Source organism: Onychostoma macrolepis, chromosome 14 (assembly GCF_012432095.1).
Source record: "Onychostoma macrolepis isolate SWU-2019 chromosome 14, ASM1243209v1, whole genome shotgun sequence".
NCBI lineage: Eukaryota > Metazoa > Chordata > Actinopteri > Cypriniformes > Cyprinidae > Onychostoma > Onychostoma macrolepis.
The window spans coordinates 23,577,352-23,593,912 of NC_081168.1; the positions used below are offsets into that span (position 1 = coordinate 23,577,352).

Here is a 16,561-nt window from a genome sequence, read left to right on the forward strand (position 1 = left end):
AACAACAACAACAACAACAGTGCATTTGCACACCCCTTGGGTTGCTCCAAACCTGTATGACTGACTTCTCTGGAACATAAAGGAAGAAAAAGACTTGTTTCTTACGCAATTACAATAAACGGAAAACGTTTAAGTCTCAAAGTATGCAAAAGCAAAATATTTTGTACAACCCTGGTTCTATGTTACACATCTTCTGAATTCATATGATAGCTTTATGTGAGGAACTGACTAACATTTAAGCAGTTATTCAAAGAAAAATGCTGTGCTTTCATAAGTACTGATGTCCAATTTGTAGTATTTTTTTTTTTTTTTTTTTGAATCTTTACATTGAATCTGTTGATTTGGTTGACAATTCTGCTTCATTTGGTTGTTAATTAGATTGAGTTGGTGAAAACCAGATCAGTCCAATCACATTTCATTGGAGGTAGAGATTTTCAGTAATTATAACCGATATTTTGTTTTGTTTCACTGCGTGAGTCATATGGACCGCTGTTCTGATGCTTTTACCTCAGTCTCTATTCAGTATAACAGCATGAAAAAGAGCAACCAGCACGGTCTTTTAAATTTTTCTTTTATGTAACACAAAAGAAAAAAGTCTTACAGGTTTGGAACAAAATGAGGGTGACTGAATAGAGGCAGAATGATGATTTTTGGCTGAACTGTCCCTTTAAGAGACAAGATCGTAGTTATTCTCATGAGTGAGTTTGAGTTTATGGATAAAGAAGGGAAACAGAAGAGATGGATGCAGTCAGAGACGAGGAGAGGTTTGATTGATGGGCAGCAGGAGGCGGATGCGGTTGCCGTCGGCGACCAGCTCTAAGAAAGAACCCAGCCACTGTATGACACCCCCGCTTCAATTAACTAGCAGACACACACGCACACACACACACACACACACACACACACACATATTGGTGCATTTAAAGGTTTTCTTGGCAGAGTAATGATTGCAGTGGAGAAAAGACATATTTCTTTCAATTCTGTTTCTCTAACCTGCACGTCGAAAGTCACCCACACACACTCTTATTTTTTCTTAAAACGGCCTTTCATACACACACACACACACACACACAACAGAGAAGATCTGGTGGGAGTGTGAAAAGACATGGACAGATAGAGAAAGAGAGTGTGTGTGTGTGTGTGATGGTTTGTAAACGCTTTCAGGATGTCAGACTTGTTGCTTGTTCCTTGTCTGCTCAATGTGATCCGACAGGCAGGAAATTGGAGAGCCTGTTTCTGTCCTGAGCCTGTGTGTGTGTGTGTGTGTGTGTGTGTGTGATGTTTGGAATGGAATGCTAGTGTACTGCACAGTATATATTGTATACTATTTAAGTATGTGGAATAGTATGCGGTATGAAACAAATTTTCTAATAGAAGTGTAGTATGTGTTTTCACTACACAGCAAGTATAATTCATGAATAAAATAGCTTGCATTTTTAATCTAACTCCAAGTAGAGCTGCACGAATAATCATTAGGATTGTGATCTTGATTTGAACACTTAAGCAGTCTTATTCCTAAATGACAACAACTCCGCTACGACTATTAAACTTTTGTTAAAACGTCTTTTGAAAGTAACTTAATACTTCAAATACATATTGTATCATTACATTGTTAGGCCAGTAGGTGGAGACAAATGACTTAAAAATTAATGTTGTTGAATCATTTAATTGTGATTTTAATAAACAAATGTAAAAAAAAAAATTGATGTTTTAAATAGACTGCAGCAATTAACATTTTATTAGAACCTCTTGTAAATGACATTATTTTTTTTTAGTAGTCTGTTGAGAAGGAAATAATGATCTCTATTAAAAAAATACTACTACTACTACTACTACTACTACTACTACTACTAATAATAATAATACATTTTTTTTAAAAATCCAGAATTGTGCAGCTCTGATGAGCTCTGATTAAATAATGAGTGAAGATGATGTTAAAAATCATGGCTCATTTTACCAAATATATGTTGTAGATTGCTTGGGTTTTTCATGAATAATGAAAATTCACATATTGTATACATACTGCACGCTGCAGAAACAGAGTACTTGGTTATATTCTAAACTTGTCCAAGCTTGCCATAAAAGCTTTCAAAAAGTATCATGAAGCATCATAACAGAAGCCTGTTTGACTATAGTCCAGCTCTTAGGATAGTTTTGAGTGAGAAACAGACCCAAATGGAAGTTATTCACAAGCTTGACTATTTGTGCTGAGTTTGAATGTGGGCGAATGAATGAGATTTGCTTATCACTGAATAACAACTTGAAAACATAAAATATAGAGCACAAGTCACTCTTAGGTCCTTTTTTGGAGTATGAGACCTCACGGAGAACAGGTAATTATTAAATAATGGTGAAATTTTAGCTGAACTAACCATTTAATTGCAGATTATGAGCAGAGAAGTGAAATAAATGTTGTGAACGTCTCATAAGGGGGTAAATGAGTTTTGAGAAAGGAGCAGAGCAACAGAAGTGCGAGATGGAGCGGTTTGCAGGTCTTTCTCTGCTGCCATCAGCAGAACCGTTTCATGCGAGTTTCTCTTCAGCGATTAATGTGCTGACACACGGCAGAAAGTGACGACGCCTCCATATAATTATCCTCCAAATATAACCGCAGCTCAAATCCCAGAGCGGCCCGTCTGCCCACAAACAAACTCTCATTTCACCACTTTAATCACTGACGAGAGAGAATTAATTAGGATTATTCTGATTTCTCCAAAAGCCCCTGGTTAAACGCAAACGAGCGGCTGCGCTTTCACACGGACACTAGGGGTCTCTCTCGCTCCACCGAAGAAACCGGGTGTTTGATGGAGAGGGAGGGAAGGGAGGGAGAGAAAAGAGGGCAAATAAAGGGAAAAAGAAACAGCTTGGTGGAAAATGAAGAATGTATCGAGTTCGTTTCACACCAGGTCAAGATGGCAGATTTCTCACAAATGGACTGTCTGGAAAACCTCTCAAATATCAAACCATCACACATTCACAAACACAAAGGTGTCACCTATTTTCAGTCTCTCTCACACACACACACACTCAAACACTCTTGAATTTAAGATTTCCATCCATTTGAATTACACAGAATTTTAACAATAAACTTAATGTGATGCATATTTGTCAGGGTCATAATTAAATATTGCTCGTTTCATTTTCATTTTAAAGTTTTAGTCATTTTGTTGAGTGTTTTTGTCATTTTTAGTAGTTGTTGTTGTTGTTTTTATGTATGTCTATATAGTTTTACTATATAGTTAAGTTAAACTAAAAGAAAATGAGATGTTGCCTCAGAAACTAACTGACAAAATACGTGTTTAATTTTGACTTTCAATCATGTCAAGTAACTTTTTTTTTATGGTTTTACTTTTAGATAACTATAATAAGCCTTTTCAACTGAATAAATGTAATTTTCACAAAGATTTGTGTTGATTCTAAGCTACTTGATTAAATGCATTTAAAAATACAATCATTTAAATAATACCGTAAACTGCCTTCTTGTGCAGAAATCTTACATTTTTCTTACCTGTTTCATGCAAGTCAGACAAATTTGCATCACATTAAGTTTGTTGTATTAAAACGATGTAATTCAAATGATCGGACAATTTGCAGTCACATACTTAAAGGGATAGTTCACCCAAAAATGAAAATTCTGTCATTAATTACTGTAAGACCTTCGTTCATCTTCGGAACACAAATTAAGATATTTTTGATGAATTCCGAGAGCTCTCCGACCCTCCCATGGACAGCAAGGATCCTATCACAATCAAGGCAAAGACATCGTTAAAATAATCCATGTGACATCAGTGGTTCAACCGTAATTTGACGAAGCTACGAGAATACTTTTTGTGTGCAAAGAAAACAAAAACAACAACTTTATTTAACAATTCGTCTCCTCCGCGTCACCCTATAGCGCCATTTTGGAGAGTATCACACACGACATGAGGGTGAGTAATTAATGACAGAATTTTCATTTTTGGGTGAACTATCCCTTTAAATCTTATCTCACTACACACTCACACACAATCCCATATGGGCTGCATTTCAAAACTAGTGAGCTGCCTGCCTGCGTCATAATCCAGTTTTGATGGATAAGATTGTCTACAGTGTCTCATTTTGAAAGGTCACTGGAGGTCATCATGGATGGCTGGTGTGTGCGACCTTGTGCCCAACAGTGTGATGAAAATCTCTTATTTTATTTTATTAACTCACCACTCAATATCTTTTGGCTTTTCGTTTGGCTTCCTTCTGAGCTTCAGAATCTCCTTACTGATGCTGGTCAAACACAGATCGACGTATCTCTCTGTCTCTGTTTGTCTCTCAGGCCTCAGTACTATAAACTCATCGATGAGTGTACGGCTCAGATCGTTCTGCACAGGAACGGCTGTGATCCAGACTTCAAATGCAGGAAGTTTGATCTGGACGTGGGCCATATGATAGGTAAGAGACACAAACAAGACACTGTAATGCCACATTTGGCCACAGGGTGGCAGCATTCAGAGTCACGCACAAAATGTAAGAACATCTCAAATCTCATCCAGAATAATTGGGCGTGACATGAGAGTGCTCACAAACAGGCTCTTTAGGATTTAATAAAAATAAGCTCATTTTGTCATTAGCGTGTAGTATTTGTCGGAGACAGCCTGTGGTGTGGCTCACATTAGCTGTGTGGGTCTGATGTTTGGGCTGAAGCTTCTCCAGGTTCACTCAAAAAATATTGAGGCCTAAGATTTGTGTATTTAAATGTCAAAAATGTCCATCCATTTGGATAACACTATTTTAGCATAAACTAATAAACCTAATGTGATGCATATTTGTCAGGTTTCTGTATTAGTACTAATAGCCATATTTTAACCATGTTCAATTGAATAAATGTAATTGTTTTCACAATGAGCAAATTTATGCTGATTCTAAGCTATTTGAAACATTTTGAACATTTCCTTCTTCCTTCTCTTCTGTACTTCCGAATGTAGTTTTCATTTTGTACTTCCCTCTGTGCTTAAACGAAACTACGTTCTTCCTTCCATACTACCTTCAATATTTAGAAACTTCCTTCCCCCTTTCATCTTTCCTTTTAAGCTTCCTTGTGAATTTTCTTTTCATACTTCCTTCCATACTACCTTCCACACTCCCATTCCTCCTGTCATACTTCCAAACTTATAAACGTTCATGCTTACTTTGTTCTGTACTTCCTTTCAAACATCCTTCTATTCTTCCTTTCAAACTTTCCATACTTTCTTCTTTCCTTTTGAACGTCCTTCCAACCTTCCTACTTCCGTTATTCCTTCAGATTTCATTCTATATTTCCCTCCATACTCCCATCTTTCCTGTTGTACTTCCTTCCGTACAAACTTCCTTACTTCCATTCATCTTTCCTTATAAACTTCCTTCTATTCTACTTCCATATTTCCATTACTCTTATTGAAATTTCATTCCTCCTTTTCAAACCATCTATCTTTCCTTCCATACTAACATCCATACTTTCATCCCACCTGTTGTACACCTCCAGTACTCCTCTTTAACTCTTTCAATCTACTTTCCATCTTTCCTTTCAAACTCTGTACTTCTAAACATCCTTTCAAATTTCATCCCTTCTAATCTTCTTTCCATACTTCCCTCTCTTCTTCCAAGCTTTTCTCCACACCTTATGTTCTTCTATATAAACTGTTTCCTTCAATATTTCCATACTTCCCTTTTCTTTCATCTTTCCTTATAAACATCCATCCAAACTTCCATGTGAACTTCCTTTCAAACATCTTTCCATTCTTTGTCTTGCTTCCGTACTTCCCTTTGAACTTCCATGCATACCAAGCTCTATACTTCTGAACTTCCTTTCATACTTTCTCTTGTACTTCCTTCTGAACTTCCTTTCAAACATCATTCCACACTTCCATCCATCCTGTCGTTCCTCCTTAATTCCATATGAGCGTCCCTGCATGCTTTAGTCTCTATTTTCTGTACATACTTTCAACTTTCCTTCCTTGCGAACTTCCTTGTGCATTTTCCTTTGTGCTTCACATTTTGCTTGCATACTTCCTCTTGTACTTCCATTCTCTCTGCCACCTGTGATGTCATTATCATATCTCACCAGAAACCCCCCTCATTGGCTGCTGACGTCAGCGCTGACTCACAGGTTAAACTAAGCTTTGTTCGCTTTCCTGAGACTCTTTTTGGTTTGTAACACCACACATGCGAGGGATATTGATCTGGAGTTCAGAGAGACTTTAGGGTTTGAGAACAGACGCAGAAGAGTTTTCCAGGAGCTTTAGATGTATAAATGTATGCTGCCCTTTGTGTGGTGATTTCAAAGACGCTTTTGGGTTTCTTATTTTAGCGTGAGTTTGAGATGGGACGGAGCGAGCAGCAGATTTTAATTAGATCGTTCAGTAATCAGAGCACGAATCACAGGAGGAAAAGAGACTCGTCGCAGTGAAGGGCACTTTATACACACACACACACACACCTCTAAAACGTCTATTCACTCGCTGCCTGTCTCTCTTTCTCTCTAGATAACATGGTTGATCAGACCAAAGTGGAAATCAGTGAAGCTAAGGCCACGGAGCTGGAAAAGAAGGTATTGACTCGAACAAACACACGCTTGAGCCTGGATGAATGACACACAGTTTTAAACTAAATCATTGTCTGCTGAAATACATTGAATGGCCCTCCAATATCGATCAGCATCAGCAGATCTACTGCGGCAAGCACACACACACATGCAGCCGCTGCTCCCAGACGCCCCCCGCTGTCTCAGCGCGCCTGTCAGTTGACAGATGTGTAATTTGGGAGGTGAGATGAGCAGAACGGAGATTTCCTGTCTCTTCCTGACATCTTCCCTCCAAACTCACCAAACACAGTCTACAATTACCCTGTGTGTGTGTGTGTGTGTGTGTGTGTGTGTGTGTGTGTGTCTGTGCTTGCTTGTGTGCCTTTATCTGAATGCATGTACTGTTGTGTATGTATGCGTCTTGTTTGCGTTTCTCAAAAAAACATATCTGGGTCACATTTCACTCCCAAATCAAAAAAGAGAATAGAGCTTATAAGTACTTTTTTTTTTTTTTTTTTTTTTTTTTTTTTTTCTTTTCCGTTTTGACATTATTTTCATGAGTTAAATAAATTCATCCTGATGTTTTAGTTTTTTTTTTTTGTGCCTCTCACTAATGATTCAAATTACATTCTCATTATTGTAATAGTGTTTTACTACTGTATTGCAATTTAAAAGTGGATTATTTTGTCATTTTATTACGTTTTTGATTAATTTTGAATTATCACCACAAATTAAATATAATGCTGTGCAACAAATTCTACCATGATGGATATATGTTACAGCTAAAAGTTACATTACATTTAAAAGACATTACTGACCATGTTTTCGTTTTCATGACAAACACATTTAACCTTAAAATTCTCATTACCATAATTAATCTTGATGTTTTATTTAAATTTTTATTGTTTGCAACTTAGTAATGATTCTTATCGATTCTCATTGCTGTAATACAATGTTTTCTTACTGTATTACAATTGACCAATGTTAATTAAAGATTAAAATTATTTTAATGAAAACCATTAATTAAATACAATGCAGCAAATTCTGCAATTATGTACACGTTACCGATGAATTTTTTTTTTTTTTTTTTTTTTACATTATAGCAATGAAAATGAATTTATTTTTATTTTCACGACAATCAGGCATTTAAGTTCTCAATATGAAATAATTACATTTTTTATATATATATATATAATATGCATACACACACACACACACACACACGCGCATATACAATTTGACATTTTGACACTTATAAGCTGAAAGGCAGTGCAGCAAATAAAAATACTAAATGTTTAAATCTCTTATGAATCAATGAATCTTTAATAAACAAAGATTTTTTTAAGCAAAATGTTTTTTGTTTTTTTTGGGGTGTGCAACGTGACCTTGACACAAGTTTCCTGAGATTTACCCTTCTTTCTCTGTGTGTGTGTGTTTGTTTGTCAGAGCTCAAATAAAGTGTAAACTGCAATACTCTCTGCTTTACTTATGCATTTGTGTGAGTGTGTACTATCGTGCTTGTCAGGCGAGTGTTTACTCTTCCTCTCTCTTCCCCTCCTTCCCTTTCTAATTCAGAGTAATAGTAGTGTGTCGTCAGAAGAGCGACAGCAAACGACTCTCATTACTAACACATGGAGAAAGTGTGTGTGTGCGTGCGTGCATGTGACCCTTCCATTTCCGCTGCTGTCACGTAATTGCATGTCTGGCTTGCAAACACCCGCCGTCAATGTCACCGGAAATTGTCAACGTCGGTCTGTGTGAGGCAGAAGGACAGATTTTGTGGAAGTTTGTGAGGTGAATACTAAAATCCACAGAGGCTCCATTTGGGCTCAGATTTGTTCTTGAATCTGTCCTCTGAGTCGCCTGCGCTGACAACAACAACAATCCACCTTTATAGTGATAAACTGAGGGTCACTGTGTAAACACGGGTCACCTGAGAGTTTATTGATAACACAATATATCACTTTGGTCAAATGAAGATTCATACTATTTTTGCAGTATATGCTCTGCACAGTATATAAACACTCTGTCCTGCTTGAGATTCTGAATGCGTTGCGCTTGACCTTCTGGATGACACGCACAGAATTATACATGCAGTGTAATGAGATCATATGATGTGCTGTAGCATATTGCGGTTTGAAATATTTTTAGCATATTTATTTTTAAGTTCCCTATACAGTATATACACTACTGTTCAAAATTTTGGTGTCAGTAGCATGAAAAAAAAACCATAAACTGAACTTTAGTCCACTTAAAAAACATAAATCAAAGTTCAGTGCTCAATATTAAGTTTTCAACATTGATAATAATAAGAAATGTTCCTTGAGCAGCAAATCAGCATATTAGACTGATTTCTGAAGGATCAAGTAACACTGGAGTTATGATGCTGAAAATTCAGCTTTACATCACAGGAATTAATTACATTTTACAATGTATTCACACAGAAAACTCTTATTTTGAATTGTAATAATATTTCACAATATTACTGTTTTTACTGAAACAGTAAAACAGTAATATTGTGAAATATTATTACAATTCAAAATAACAGTTTTCTTCTGCTCACCAAGACTACATTTATTTAATCAAATAAATGTAGTCTTGGTGAGCAGAAGAGACTTCTTTCACAAACATAAATGTACAGATCTCAAACCATTCAAAAGGTTTTCACTTAACTTTTATTTGCCATAAATGTGTGTTGTGACCTTTCTACACACATGTGCAGCTGGACGCAGAGTTGACGGCCCGTCACGAGCTGCAGGTGGAGCTGAAGAAGATGGAGGCCGATTATGAGCAGAAGGTTATGGATCTGAGCTCTGAGAAAGAGAAGCTGGGGAAAGACAAGAATGACCAGGAGAAAGAGAACCAGAGCCTGGAGTCAGAAATCAACCAACTCAAAGAGAAGGTACCAGCACTGTAGCATCACACCCGCAGGAAATGATGTCATTTAGAGGAGAAAAGTGTCATTTCTGCATTACCAGCTTTGGATAAATGGACCAACATACTCTAACCTTGGCTCAGCCAATGGCGTGAGTTTAGGGCAGGACTTACTGGTTGTTTAATTTGTTTAAAAACAATGGGGACTCTTCACATTTCTGGGATTTTCAGAAGCAGAAACGGAAGTTACTATATATATATATATATATATATATATATATATATATATATATATATATATATATATATATATATATATATATATATATATATATATATATATATATATAATTATATTTTAAGCTTTTCCAATTGCTTCAATAGCAAAAAAAAAAAATCACAGTAGAATTTCTCTGGCTTTCCAACAGCGTTAACCTTTTTTTCTGTAATTACGAAGTAAGATTAGGTGTGTAAAAATAACTGTAGAAGGGGTTTTTATTTTATTTTATAATTGGCACACCACATTTACTACAGTATTAAGATTTTTTTTTTTCATATTTAAAAAAAAAAAATTTTAAGAACAACATAGCAAATCCATACATTTAACAAAATGACTTAAGATAAGTCTTAAGTAAAAATATACATATATTTATTCTGTTAATCAACTAATCGGATAGTCATGATATTTTCTGTATTTAATTTTTTAAAACATTATTAAAGTTTTTAATTGTTTTAAACTCATTTTTTTGTCAGTTTTATCAGAAAACGTGTCAGTATCCTAAGTTATTTTTCTTCTTAAATGTGTCTGTAAAACAAGACACCACATATTAAGAAAGCTGCAGTATGGCAAAATACGTAGGATTTTAAAGTACCAGACTGCTTCAATAAATCCAAAACCAAATTCAGCACACATTTTCCAGTAGCGCACCCAGACGAGACTGTCTGTTCCTCTATAAATAAGTGGGCAGTTCTTGACCAGAATAAACTGCAAAGTCGACCAGATTGTGTTTCTGTGAGACTAGAGAGAAGTATGAACGGAGAAGAGAGAGTAAACAAATGTGAGAGAAGGAGAGATATTAATAGAACAGGAAGGACAGAACTGATGTTTGTGGGTTATCTAACAAACACAGAGGCGCTACAGATAATTACAGTGGAAAGAGATGAAGCGCAGCCGTCAGCAGAAGTTCAGATGTTTGGACGCTCCATCTGTCCATCCACATACAGTCGGAGAGAAGTTGCTGAGCTCAACCAACCCGTCACCTACAGATAAACAAGCATCAGAAAGTTGAGCTAGAACCCCGTGAACTACTTCAGATTCTCTTTCTCTGATGTGACATTAGCAGGCTGGTCATTTTTAATGAGTTCTGCCAAGTTCTGGGTAAATAAATTATGCTGCTAATTAGACATGAATTTAGACACTCCCTCATGTGCTTCCAACTCTGGCCTGACCTTCTTCTGTCTGTCTCTCCCTCCATCAGTTAACTAGATTTTTACGTTTTATGCTGAAATCGTGAGCAATGCCTCCCATGCTGTGGTGTTCATGATTGTCACAATTTTATTGATAACCTAAATTACACGCCAAACTTAAATAAATAGTGATATTGACACATTCCTAATCCCAAATTATGGTGTAAGAATCGTTACAGAAAAAATTGACTCTTATATATTTTTTTTTTAAAAAAAGTATTTTTAATGTTCTTAAGTGCCTCTACATGTGTTCCCTATTTTCTCAAAATATGTCAAATAATCCAAGACTGTAGATACATGAAACTACAGATTAAAAATTATCTATTGGAACGCAACAAAAATAACATGACTTTATCCAATGGCTTTATTCTTTATCCAATCGATCATTTAATAGAATAATCAAAATAATTATAAAAATAGTTGATATATTTAATACAATGTATTGTAAAGTTTTGTATTGTTGTATTATATCTTCCTCTAAAGAAATGTTTATCCATTTAAGTATTTTATTTAATTAAAATTAAAAGTTTGCATTTGATAATTTAATCTCTTTTCACTGTTATAGTGTAAAATTTGTTTATATCGAGATGATTGACTTATATTATTTTGTCAAAAAACATGCTAAATTGATGCTAATAAATGTTTTAATGGAAATGGAAGTTCAAAAACTACAGAATAAAAATGAGAAAGGTAATGTAAATTTCAGTGGAACACAAAAAATAAATCAAATAAAAAAAATACAGGAAATAACATCACTTATCAAATTTGTTTTATTATTGGAGGAAATCATTTAAATAAAATTATCAAAATAATTGTTATTTGCAGCTCTGTGTTTATTATATTATATTATTATAATGTCTATATAGGTTCTAAATAAATCTCCAATCCATTGATTTAATATTGAGCATTGAATTATTTTATTTTTATTTATTTATTTATTTTAAGTAAAAGGGCATGAGCTGTTTTACATGGAAGCCTGGTTCCACTATGATAAAGTTTAAAAGATTAAGTTAATTGAGTTTTTTTTTTTACGTCAAGTCATAAGATATACATTTGCAGTTGTGAGAGAAAAAGGTCACAATTAATAAAAAAGTTGCAAATATATATAAATATTATTTTTTTATTTTATTTTTTTTTTAATAAAAATTGTGAAATGTAAAATGTAATTTGAGAGAGAAAAAACTGAATTGTGAGATATAAACTTGAAATTGTGAGTGTCAAAATTCTTTTCATCTTGCAATTCTGAGTTTATATTTTGCAATTATGATTTTTATTTTTAGAATTGCGAGTTTATATCGTGATTTGCACTTTTAAATTTTTTTAATTCTATGGCAATAACAGGCTTCAAAGTGTCGTTCTTAATCAAAGTTCATGAGCACCTCTTTGTTTCTTCTGGTTCTCAGATTGAGAAGCTCTCAAAAGATCTCAAAGAAGCCAAAGCGAAGGTCATCACTGTACATGTGCCTGTGGCTCTGCCCCCCAGCCAATCAGCTTCCTCAGTGCCACCTCCACCTCGTCCTGGTGAAGCCTGCCTCCCTCCTCCACCAGGACAGACGGTCATACCGCCGCCGCCGCCTCCACCTCTGCCTGGAGCACCTGGCATGCCTCCGCCCCCTCCACCACCTCCGTTACCTGGAGCAGCTGGTCTGCCGCCTCCACCTCCACCTCCACCTCTTCCCGGGGCACCCGGTATGCCACCACCCCCACCTCCTCCGCCTTTACCAGGTGCACCTGGAATGCCGCCTCCTCCACCGCCTTTACCAGGTGCACCTGGAATGCCGCCTCCGCCTCCTCCTTTACCTTGGGCACCTGGTATGCCACCACCTCCGCCTCCTCCACCTGGGATGCCCGGTATGCCTCCTCCACCTCCTCCAATGGGCGGTCCTGGGATGCCTCCGCCCCCTCCAGGCGGGTTTGGTGGATGGGCGCCTCCTGTTCCTCAGCTGCCCTTCGGCCTCCAGCCTAAGAAAGACTACCAACCTGAGGTGCAGCTGAAGAGAGCCAACTGGAGCAAGGTGTGTATGTTCCCACATGTCTGCACCTCCTATAAATACCAGCACATGTTCCTCATCAGCATCACTATTAGTTTAATGACCATTAGAGAACTAGCTGCAGCTGTTTAATGCTCAAACTAGGTAATGATTCTAGAGGAGAAGGGCACAAAAATGAAAAACAGTCGGGCTTGGCACACTTATAGAATAAATCACATCAAAAAGTGATTCAAAAGCTACATAAAAATAGTGATAAGTAAATTAATGTATATTCCAATTAAACACATAAATAAATTATATTATTAATATTTTATAAATCGTATTGGCAAATAGTTTTTTTTTTTTAACGTATACCTACCTAAATTAAATAAAGTTAATTTAATGGTTTATTCATTTATTTTAATAAATTCATTTTTGATTTCTACTTAAAACAAGAAAAAATAAAATGGTTTGCCAATGGAGTAAGAAAAATAAAATTATTCTCTGAAAATAAGACTTGCCATGGTCTCATCAGCATCACACACTTAAATTAGTATATTATAATATTAACATAAATGGTATTGGCAAAGAATTGTTTGTTTTAAACATAAATCTAACTAAATATTAAATTCAGCCATTTAATATTTTTATTTATTTATTTAGCAAATTTTTATTTCAAATAAAATTATTAGATTTTATACTTAAAACAAGGAGAAAAAATGGTTTGCCAATGGGGTAAGAAAAATAAACTTAATTTGATATATTCTCTGAAAATAAGATATACACTTGCCTCATCAGCATGAGCTATTAGTCTAACGTCTATAGAGAAATAGTAGCTGTTTGGATAATGATTCTAGAGGTGAAAGGTGCAAAAATGTTTGACCTTTTTGGTTTTAATAACAAAAATGCATTACAGAGAATAGTGTTAACTAAAACTATAAAAATATTACTTGAACTAAAACATTAACTATTTGAAATAAAATGGAAGTGAACTTATTTTATTTTAGCTACTTGTCAAGGCAACAGTTATCATTTCTCAACTGACATATCTCATTTCTCTTAGCTTAAGCTAAATGATTAACTTTAATTTAATTAAACTATATAGACGTTTTAAAAAGCATTGTTGTTAATACACAACAAAATCAGTCAAACTTGACCTAAACCTAAAATAGAAAAATAAAGTCTAACTCAAATATTAACAGAAACTATAATAGTATATCAGTGATACTAAAATAACACTGACCATAGATGCATTGCACAAGATTTTTGGTGGAAATAGACAGCATTGTGAAATACATTACAGGCAAATCAAGAGTGGTTAATTATTGCACATTTGGCTGGATTGCTTTCATAACAATTTTAAACCCCAATCGAGATCAGTTTTTACATTCTGCTGTTTTTCTATTGTTTTTGTATATAAAAATACAAAAAAAACTTTCATAATAAAAATACAAACTTCATGCAACTTTCAGTGCAACACAATATATACGATATATTCTCTAATGCATTCTCTAAAAGCAAGACTTACGAATGCTTCTCAAGTAAACTGATCTTGGTTTAGATATGGAAACCAAGACAAAAGTACTGATAAAGAAGATTTTTTTGTGTGTGTGTCAGCATAGCCGTAGTTTCAACCGTATGTCGCCCACTTGGAGAGGAAGTGACACGTGTGACGATGAGCTGTTGATCATGAACACGCTCCTCTCCTCCTCTGATCTCTCTCTTTCTCTTTCTTTCCATCTCTGGCTTTTCCTCGCCCTCCACAAGAGTAAAAACATCAAAACGGTCCTGTCTCCTTTTAGCCTAAAGCTACTCTTTAATGGCTTCAGTGGAATTCATGAGTGTTTAGAGTCTCAGTGGTTAGAGCTCTTTGAGGATGTCAGTGAAATAGCTTTTTAATAAGCCTGTGTCTTTTGACTGTCTCTGAAAGATAATTAAATTGCTGGTAGAAAGGACAGCATTCTTTTGTAATTTAAATTAACATTTTTTTCGCTTTCCTCTCATCCTCTCAGACTAGTCTTGTTATCTCACGCCACCCCTGACACACTCTCTCTCTCTCTCTCTCTCTCTCTCTCTCTTTCTCAGGGTAATTAGATGCTGCTGTATCATTAGAGGTTGTACCTTGTCTCCGTGTCCTAACCTCTTTTTGCCTCCTCCGCTTTCCCCTTATATATCTTATTCTCGTCCTCTCCTTTCAGATTTATGTTTCTTTTCACATTTCAGTGGAAATGGAGGTGAGAGATGCTGCACTTACATAGTGACAGTCATTTAAGACGCTCTCTGACTGACTGTGAATGTTAAACATTCACAGATGCTTCGTCATTGCAATGCATTGTTCTTGAGTGCTTAATAGTTTCCATATGACTTTGGCTTGGCAGTGTTATAAGCAGGGTTATTATATATAAAAACATTTTGATTACTTGAAATAAAATAACTTCAAACTTAAAATATTTTTTTTTTCACTTAATGTTTAAGTTCAAATACTGAAATTATAAAACTGAAATAAAAATAAATTCAATCTTGAAATAAGAACAAAGATGAAAAAAACACTTAGTGAAATAAAATAAGTTTGTTTTTGTGTGTATTTCAGGTAGTTGGCAAAGCAACATTTAGCATTTTGTACAATTCATGTACTAAACTAAAATTATAACTGAAATAAAATTAATTAAAAAAATAAACACTGATCTATATATATAATGTTTTCTATTTTAGATCAGTGAAAAACCACACAACCACACAACAAAATGACTAAAAATGTACAATAACCAGAACAGAAAATAAGATAATGCATTTTAAATATGAATAAAAACTAGTAATTAATAAATTACTAAACAAATTGAAATTAATAATTTCTTAATTGATACAATTTAATTAATTAATTAAATATATTTACAAATATAAGAACAAAGAGTAATAAAAAATTATATAACCACGCAAATTAAAATTCAGAATATTTATATAAACTATATTAATATCTCAATGATACTGTAGTAACACTGGTTATAAGCAGTGTTAATTTCGTCAGTGAAGACGACGACGAAAAATGTTCGTTAAGGAACCTTTTTTCTGTGACTAAGACGAGACGTTGACGAGCTAAAACTAATATCTGATGATAAAAACTATGACGAAATTTATGCTGCGTCTTTGTTAACAAGACGAGATGGGACTAGAATGTTATTTGAGGACTACCGACATTCAAAATACATCCTAGGCTAAGTTAACTGTCTCGTCTTTCAAAATGTGCGTCCTGTCATTGGATTGCAATCAGATGAGGGGCGTTTGCATATCTAGTCTCAGTATGGCAGCTGCAGTGGATGGATAGGCTACCAAAACGCCAACTAATGATCTGAAACAATGGCCTCAGCACCTGAAGGGTTAGGGACTGAGTGACCAAACGTCCCGTTTTTCCCAGGAGTCACAATTCGTTGTCGATTAACTTGAAGTTAGTGAAGGCGGGTATAGGCGGAATCATGCTGATAGAAGTGTTCTCTCTCGCGCACGCTCTGCTCCTGGCGATTGACTGTCCTGCAAAGTTCTGCTCCAACTCTAATCAAACACACCTGCCTTTTAATTTTCAAGCAATCCTGAAGACCTTAATTAGTTGTTTCAGTTGTGTTTGATTAGAGTTGGAGCTGAACTTTGCAGGACAGTCGATCGCCAGGAGCAGGATTGGGCACCCCTGGTGTAGAGTATCTCACGTAAAAACGGTTATGGTTTTGGC

General features: G+C 35.4%; 1 protein-coding gene across 2 annotated transcripts in view; it reads left to right on the forward strand.

Moving 5' to 3' along the window:
• LOC131552854 (protein diaphanous homolog 1) overlaps window positions 1-16,561 on the forward strand; it is a 114,197-nt gene that overhangs the window by 33,633 nt on the left and 64,003 nt on the right. For both annotated transcript variants that reach the window (XM_058796986.1, XM_058796987.1), the window contains 4 exons: window positions 4,307-4,422; window positions 6,492-6,556; window positions 9,252-9,431; window positions 12,274-12,885. In XM_058796986.1, the coding sequence (XP_058652969.1) occupies window positions 4,307-4,422; window positions 6,492-6,556; window positions 9,252-9,431; window positions 12,274-12,885 (973 nt within the window). The remainder of the gene's footprint in view (window positions 1-4,306; window positions 4,423-6,491; window positions 6,557-9,251; window positions 9,432-12,273; window positions 12,886-16,561) is intronic.